Genomic DNA, 7,910 nt, shown 5'->3' with positions numbered 1-7,910 from the left:
AACAACATATTTAATAAAACCTATTTATAAGTGGGACTTAACTGAAAGATCATCTCTGAATCCTCTCAGCAACTCCAACACTACAGTTCTAGGATCTCTTGTGTTTTCTTTTCTTCTCTTTGCACTTACATTTTAGATTACATTTACTATCTACGAGTATAACCTCTTTCGTAAGGTGCTTACATTTTTTTTTTATCTATCTCCCATCGTGTTTGATAAACACTTAAGATTATCCCAGTTTAAATCACAAACATTCACTTATTAACGATTCACTCAACGCTTACAATGTCTCAGACGTGGCTCCTCTTACTCTGTTTATTTTTCGCACTGGTTCATTCCGACACCCCTCAAGAACGCCCAACGGTAACAACCCCTTTGGGCAAAATCCGAGGCCAAATAAAAAAGTCAGCCAAACGCAACAAGTTCGTCGCTTTTGAGGGCATCCCTTACGCCAAACCTCCAATTGGAGAGAGAAGATTCGAACCAGCGGAACCCGTGGAACCATGGGAGGGTACATGGGACGCCGTCTCCCTCACCCAATGTGCCCAAACTGGACTATTTACGTCAGCGGGGCCTCAAGGTTAGTACCCAAATGTATTTTGCCCAAATGACATTCCTCCAGTAGTACCAAAATATGTTTTGCCCATCATATTAAATTCCTCCAACAGGTGACGAAGATTGTTTGTACGTTAATGTGTACGTCCCTCGGGAAACCCCCAACCCCACCGAGCGACTAGATGTGATAGTACACATCCATGGAGGCTTCTTCATGTTCGGTAGCGCCCACGCGTACTCCCATCCGGAGTACTTCATGGACGAGGACGTGATTTTTGTAACTTTCAACTATCGATTAGGAATCTTTGGTTTCTTGAGTACCGCCGATAACGTAGTACCGGGGAATAGCGGTCTCAAGGACCAAGTCTTGGCCTTGAAATGGGTCCAACAGAATATCGCAAGCTTCGGTGGTAACCCCGAATCCGTCACTCTGACTGGCATGTCAAGCGGAGCATCTAGTGTTCATTTCCACTACTTATCAGACATGTCGAGAGGATTGTTCCACAGAGGATTCTCCCAAAGCGGTGTCTCTCTGAACTCCTTCGCCCTCCAAGACAACCCTCTAGGCAAAGCTAAACATTTGGGAGAACTCGTAGGTTGTCCCACCTCTACCACTTTCGCTCTGGTCAAATGCTTGAAGCAAAGACCTGCAGTGCATCTGTTGTCCAGAGTGCCACTCTTCTTTGGGTACGCGTTTCTCCCAGTCGCACCCTTCGCTCCAGTTTTGGAGAAAGGACCGAAACCCTTCCTCAACAAAAACCCGTACTTTCTCTTGGCCAAAGGAAAGACACAAAACTTGCCGTGGTTGGTCTCCACAGTATCCCACGAGGGATTCTTTCCAGCGTCTTGTAAGACCCGTTCTAACCCTTTTGACACTTCTTCTAATTCTCGTAACAGTTTTGCACAGCGACTTGGCTTACATTAATGAGAACTGGACAGATGTTGCGCCTTCTTTGCTCGACTTCAACGACACTCTTGCAACACCATGGTGGAAGAACGCGGCTAACACAATTCGAGAGTACTACTTTGGTGAAGATCAAGATATCAATGAAGAGAGCTTTACGAGATTTGTACAGATGTTCAGCGACAGGTTTTTGGTAGATGTGGACGCTGCTGTGAAGCTGCAAGCCAAATATAGCAAAGCACCTGTTTACTACTACCAGTTTGGTTACGCGAGCGACTCCAGTGCAAATAAAAGTAAGTAGAAGGTGACCCAAAACTACAGATGACAGTTCTTTTCTTGTAGCTGTTTCCCATGGTGACGATGCGCAATATTTCTTCTATAATATCCACAGAAGACAGCCTACCCCGAATGAGTTAAAGATGAAAGAGATTTTGATGAGGGTGCTGCTCACGTTTGCCAAAACAGGGTAAGAATGTGTTTTTCCAAAACTAGAAGTACATTTTTTTTTCAGGAAACCGGTGATTGATGATGTGGCCTGGGAACCAGTCAAATTCCCTGAAATCACACTTGCGAACATCACAGGTTTTGAGACCAAAGACATCAAGGTGGAGACTGTCAAAAATTTGGCCCCGAGGGAATTTTGGCAATCGCTGGGATTCCTAGAAAACCAAAATCTAGTTCTAATGAAAGATGAGCTGTAACAATTTTCTTGTAGCAGATTGTAATGTCCAAACTGTACTTTGTGATAACATTGGTCCCGTAATAAACCATTGAGAACCTCTTTCTCGACGATTCTTCTTGTTTTGTTGTTTCCCTGTATTGGTTATCTAACATTGACCTTAAATACTCGTATCTGTTTTCAAAGCAGACAGTTACTGCTTTATTAATAAATGTGTTGGCATTAAAGTATTTGGTTCGAACCAGTCATGATATTGCTCTTATCAATTCTGTTGCTATTTGGAACAGGTAAGAAACGACTCTAACAATTCTCCGTTGAGTGAGGATGTGATAAGAGAGTTTGATTTGATAGCATGCCAAGGTCAAAGCAGCAGTCCAATCGTTTCGGCACCTTTGGGCAAAATCCGTGGCCACCACAAGGTTTCTTTTGGTCAAAGGAACTTTTCGGCTTTTGAAGGCATCCCCTACGCCCAATCAAATCGCTTCGAAGTAACAAGTCTTCTAAAATGAATAATAATCTTCTAAATTGGTACTCTTCAGGAATCGAAACCAATCGACCCTTGGACCGGAACCTGGAACGCAACATCTCTTTACGAATGCTCTCAAATAATTATCTCGCCAAACGATTCGAAAATATTCGGAGATGAAGACTGTCTCTATGTTAATGTCTATGTCCCAAGAGACCATCCAAATCCAAGCGAGAAACTGGATGTCATAGTGCACATCCATGGTGGTGGTTTCATGTTTGGCAGTGGCCACTTCTATGCCCATCCCGAGTACTTGATGGATAAAGATGTGGTCTTTGTCACTTTCAACTATCGCCTAGGAGTTTTTGGGTTTTTGAGCACCGAAGACTCTGTGGTTCCCGGAAACAACGGCTTGAAAGACCAAGTCTTGGCCTTGAAATGGGTCAAGAACAACATCGCCAGTTTCGGTGGCAACTGCGATTCCGTCACCCTAACTGGAGCGTCGTCAGGGGGTGCAAGTGTGCACTTGCACTATTTGTCTCCCATGTCTAGGGGGCTTTTCCACAGAGGTGTCTCCCAAAGCGGGTGCGCTCTAAACCCGTGGACCATGTTGAGGAAACCTTTGGCTGACGCAAAAGTTGTGGGAACAGCTCTTGGGTGCCCCAAAAGTCCAAACAGAGCCTTGGTGAACTGCCTAAAACTCAAACCTCATCGGGAGATTTTGGGCAAAGTTAGTTTGCTTCAACCTTACATGTTCTTTCCAGTTGTTCTTTTTGGGCCAGTTGTGGAGAAAGCACCAAATGCATTCTTGGACAAAGAACCAGCCGAGTTGTTGGCAACGGGACGGGTTCAGAACTTACCATGGATTGTTTCCACTGTACCACACGAAGGAACAGTTTCTGGTAGGTAATTTGATTTTGTACCACTCAAATTACAATTTGTCACAGTTTTTGAAAATGATATGGAGAGGGTCAACAGAGATTGGGAGAAAATGGCGCCGTTTGTGTTACGATACGACGAATTCATTCCAAAAGAGATGTGGAAAGATGTGGCGAAGAAAATTCGAGAGTTCTATTTAGGAAAAAATCACAATTTTACCACGAAGAATTATGACAAGTTAGTGCAGATTATTACTGATGGACATTTTGTTGCTGGTGTGGTCAAATCTATACAATTGCAAGCGACAGTTACCAACGCTTCTGTCTATTACTACCGGCTGAGTTACACCGGAGATTCCAAGAAAAGTATATTTTTTGGCTTGTTTTGTGAACAACAACACAACTTTTCTTTGTAGGAGTTGAACACGCAGATGACATTCAGTATTTCTTCTACGACAGGGAAGGTAGACAACCTACACAAAATGAGCTCAAAATGAAGGACATTATGGTAGATATGTGGGTCTCATATGCTAAGACCAGGTGGGCACAATTCTTTTTGGGAAAAACTCTATTGTGATGGTTTCAGCAAGCCTAAGATAGATGGTGTCGTTTGGAGACCTGCAAAGCGCAACCAAATAAACTTTTTGGAGGTTTCTGGTTTCCAACGAGACAAGATACATCTCGAGACGAAAGACAACTTAGAAGTAGAGCATTTCTGGCAATCGCTAGGTTTTCCGGGAAATGACAACTAAAAATAAAAGTGCCAAGTCATATCTTCCGATCAAAATTTTTACTACGGTTTTCATTACTTGAAGTTTTATCTAGAATCAACAAATCTGGTAAATAAGCAGGATCTACGAGTGGCTGTCAATGATAAGAATCATGCCTCAAAACATATTTTAGGTTTCATCACTTCTCTGATTAGAGTGAACTTAAATGTAGACACTTATTTAGTTATAATAAATCCAGTTTATCATGTTGCAAAAGTATTTTCTTCTGTCTTTATTTGTTCTTGGTAAAGTACCTTCTGCCTCTTTTTTCGCAAAATTCTAGTTCTAGCTCTCAGGTGTACGTTGCGATGAAGAGACACCTGTTGTAAAAACTCCTCTGGGAAGAGTCCGCGGCTATGTCAAAATGTCAACCAGTGGGAAAACATTTTCGGCGTTTGAAGGTATTCCTTACGCGAAACCTCCAGTCGGTGATCGCCGCTTCCAGGTGAGTCCTGTTCTTGGTTGCCAACGTTCCAGACATATTTGTGCAGGAACCTGAACCAGTAGAAGCATGGAGTGGTACTTGGAATGCTTTCTACACAAGTCAATGTGTCCAAACTGGGATGATTAAGCTCACCACTCTTGATGGTAAGTCGCCAATTTTTTCTCAAGAACTCTTCGAAATTGTCTGCACTGGTAGGCCAAGAGGACTGTCTCTACGTCAACGTGTACGTCCCTCGCCCAACAAACCCACAAGAGAAGCTAGATGTCATTGTCCACATCCATGGGGGTTCTTTCGTCTTCGGCAACAGCCATTCCTACGCCCATCCTGAATTCATGATGGACCATGATGTTATCTTTGTTAGTTTTAACTACCGCCTAGGAATGTTTGGTTTTTTGAGTACTGAAGACGACGTAGTTTCTGGTAACAATGGTTTGAAGGACCAAGTGTTGGCCTTGAAATGGGTACAAAGCAATATTGCAAGTTTTGGTGGTAATCCAAAATCTGTCACTTTGACTGGGTTGTCAGCTGGGGGGTCAAGTGTCCACTTGCATTATTTGTCCCACATGAGTAAGGGGTTGTTCCATCGAGGGTTCTCGCAAAGCGGGGTCGCCTTGAACCCTTGGGTCTTGCAAGAAGAGCCTTTGGAGAAAGCGAAGTCGTTGGGTGACGCCGTGGGGTGTCCCACTACTTCCAGTGAAGTTTTGGTTCAATGCTTACGAAAAAGAAACTACAAACATTTGATAACCAAGATGCCAATGTTTTATGGGTACTTATTTACTCCCTATGCTCCTTTCTCTCCAGTCATAGAGAAAGGATCTAATCCATTTTTGAGTGAGAGTCCATACGAGTTAATCGCAAAAGGGCAAATCGAAGATTTGCCTTGGATCGTGTCGAACACAGCTCACGAAGGGATGCTACCTGGAGCATGTGAGTACCACAAGTACTCGTGTTTCGCCCCTTACAATTTTTTACAGATTTGTACAAGGATCTGAAGACAATTGATGAAAAGTGGACTGAACTGGCACCGTTCTTGCTTGATTACAACTACTCTTTACCGATATCTCAATGGAAAGATACAGCTGAAACAATCAGGAAGTACTACTTTGGAGAGGAAAAAATCAGTTCTGACAACTTTCTGAAGTTGGTCAAGCTCTTCAGTGATAGATTATTTCTGGTCGATTCAGAAATTTCTGCAAAACTGGTTGCCAGAACTAACAAGTCGCCTGTCTACTACTACTATTTCAGTTATCCTGGGGACCACAGTCAAAATAATAGTATAGTAGAAGAAAAAATAATTCTGGGTTTAATTTGTTTCTTGTAGCGGTTTCCCACGCTGATGACGCTCAGTACATCTTCTCCAACATGTTCCAGAGGAAGACGATGACCAAAAACGAACAGAAAATGAAAGACGTTATGTTGAACATGTTGATTTCCTTTGCCAAGACTGGGTAAGTAGGAAGGTTCAGTGAAGAGTGAAAAATAATTCTTTTCAGGGAACCGGTAGTGGATGGAGTCAAGTGGGAACCTACAAAAGACGACAAGCTCGTCTATTTGCATTTTGAAAATATTGAACCGAAGTCGATCAAAATGGAAAGTACTGAAGAACTGGCGCCGAGAGATTTTTGGAAAGCTTTGGGTTTTTTGGAGAATGAAAATCTTGTTCCAGTCAAAGATGAATTGTAAATGTTTTGTCCAGTTTTAGAATAAACGGTGTTGTAAACGTTTTCACTTTATTTTTAACTGTTGTGATAATTCCTTTCCTTTGCAAATTTCTCTATAACGCTGTGAATCTTCAGCCTCCAGAAAAAGCACAACTTTTCTTGTCAAAATAAATTCTAAACCAGCAGATTTCCTTCAGTTGATGAAGACTGCCTCCATCTAAAAATTTACTTCAAGACAGCGAAGATATTTGAGCTGTTAGATATTTTAGATTTCTTGAGATCGTACCTGGAAGCAATGGTTTGACACATCAAGTAATGGGCTTGAGATGGTTTTGGTGAGGACTCTCGGCTGGAGGATCAAGTGTCCACCTCCACTATTTTTCTAAGATGTGTAAAGGGTTGTTCCATCGAGGGTTGTCTCAAGGTGGAGTAGCTTTGAACACGTTTGCTCTACAGAAGGATCTAGCGAGTGAAGCTAAACGTTTGGGGGAAGCGATGGGTGCCCCATTGGGTCAACACGTGTTATGGTAGACTGCTTGAAGCAAAGACCTTACAATCAACTCATCGACAAAACGTTTTTGTTTTTGGTTTTGTCCTATACACCATCAACTCCATTTGCTCCAGTTATCGAGAAGCAATGGTCTAATTCTTTCTTGAATGACAATTTTTTCGAGTTGCTCTACAGAGGGGAATTAGAGAATTTGCCGTGGATCACATCGAACACAGCTCACGAAGGGTTATCTCCAAGTTGCCAAAATTTTTCTCTTTCAACTCTCCACTGATGCTCCTTTTTAGTTCTACTTAATGTCGATTTTGACACCATTAAGTACCATTGGGAACTTCTAGCTCCGATTATGCTGGACTTCAGTCATGTTTTATCCAAGTGGTACTGGATGAGCACCACAAGGAAAATCAAAAATTTCTATTTAAAGAATAAACAAGTCGACGAGAATTTTTTTATGATTTTCTGCAGATATTCAGCGTTAGGAATTTTCTAGTGGACGCGGAAATGACAGGCCAAAGTGACAAACGCTGACAGCTCTCTCCAAATGAGCTTAAAATGAAAGATGTCTTGCTGGATATGTTGGTTTCGTATGCGAAAACAGGGTAGATAATTTTTGTAAGAGGGAAAATACGTCTGATTTTGAGAATTGTAGAAGACCGGAAATTGTGGACGTCAAGTGGCACCTCATAAAAGTCATAATATACGTCAAGCTAAGATGTTTAAATATAAGAATTTCTGAACGGAGAGAGATAGAGTGCTTGTACCCTCCAGAAGCTTCGGAAGACGCTTGAATTTTCGGAAAATAAAAATTTTCTTTCTGACAAAATTGTGTGATGACTCATTACTGCTGTCTTATTGTGATAACCTAATTTTTGATACGACTAGATTAAGTAAATATTGATTATTGCCAGAAGTACTCTACGTTACGCTTCAGTATTTCAACAATTTGATAACAAATATTTTGTATCAAGTAGTTATTTCGTACTCATTTTAAACAAGTTCAATTTTTTTGTGTACAAGCTATCTGCAAAAATACGGAAGATAACG

The 7,910-nt window shown here is 41.8% G+C and overlaps 2 protein-coding genes across 2 annotated transcripts; both read left to right on the top strand.

The window, feature by feature from the left end:
• The first annotated feature begins 130 nt into the window (after nt 1-130).
• On the top strand, nt 131-4,460 carry LOC138137000 (uncharacterized). The gene is made up of 11 exons (XM_069056303.1): nt 131-580; nt 669-1,403; nt 1,453-1,752; nt 1,802-1,925; nt 1,971-2,159; nt 2,367-2,425; nt 2,490-2,626; nt 2,678-3,506; nt 3,552-3,848; nt 3,899-4,022; nt 4,069-4,460. The coding sequence occupies exons 1-11, from the start codon at nt 286-288 to the stop codon at nt 4,232-4,234; spliced, it is 3,255 nt and encodes a 1,084-aa protein (XP_068912404.1). The 5' UTR covers nt 131-285; the 3' UTR covers nt 4,235-4,460.
• LOC138136573 (venom carboxylesterase-6-like) lies at nt 4,358-6,421 on the top strand. The gene is made up of 7 exons (XM_069055802.1): nt 4,358-4,497; nt 4,549-4,697; nt 4,744-4,840; nt 4,893-5,624; nt 5,672-5,971; nt 6,019-6,145; nt 6,191-6,421. The coding sequence occupies exons 1-7, from the start codon at nt 4,458-4,460 to the stop codon at nt 6,378-6,380; spliced, it is 1,635 nt and encodes a 544-aa protein (XP_068911903.1). The 5' UTR covers nt 4,358-4,457; the 3' UTR covers nt 6,381-6,421.
• The last annotated feature ends 1,489 nt before the right edge of the window (nt 6,422-7,910 follow it).

The sequence above is a fragment of the Tenebrio molitor genome, chromosome 8 (genome assembly GCF_963966145.1).
Source record: "Tenebrio molitor chromosome 8, icTenMoli1.1, whole genome shotgun sequence".
In the NCBI taxonomy this organism is placed as follows: Eukaryota; Metazoa; Arthropoda; class Insecta; order Coleoptera; family Tenebrionidae; genus Tenebrio; species Tenebrio molitor.
Note: the sequence above shows the minus strand (reverse complement) of the source record. Positions and strands in the feature narration are given on the sequence as shown.

Excerpts from the sequence above, each read along its gene's own strand:
- LOC138137000 (XM_069056303.1), top strand. The coding sequence starts at position 286 with ATGTCTCAGACGTGGCTCCTCTTACTCTGTTTATTTTTCGCACTGGTT. Across the intron at positions 1,404-1,452 it reads GGGATTCTTTCCAGCGTCTT|TTTTGCACAGCGACTTGGCT; the intron begins GTAAGACCCGTT and ends TTCTCGTAACAG. Across the intron at positions 3,507-3,551 it reads ACACGAAGGAACAGTTTCTG|TTTTTGAAAATGATATGGAG; the intron begins GTAGGTAATTTG and ends AATTTGTCACAG.
- LOC138136573 (XM_069055802.1), top strand. The coding sequence starts at position 4,458 with ATGTTGCAAAAGTATTTTCTTCTGTCTTTATTTGTTCTTG. Across the intron at positions 4,698-4,743 it reads TCGGTGATCGCCGCTTCCAG|GAACCTGAACCAGTAGAAGC; the intron begins GTGAGTCCTGTT and ends ATATTTGTGCAG. Across the intron at positions 5,625-5,671 it reads AGGGATGCTACCTGGAGCAT|ATTTGTACAAGGATCTGAAG; the intron begins GTGAGTACCACA and ends AATTTTTTACAG.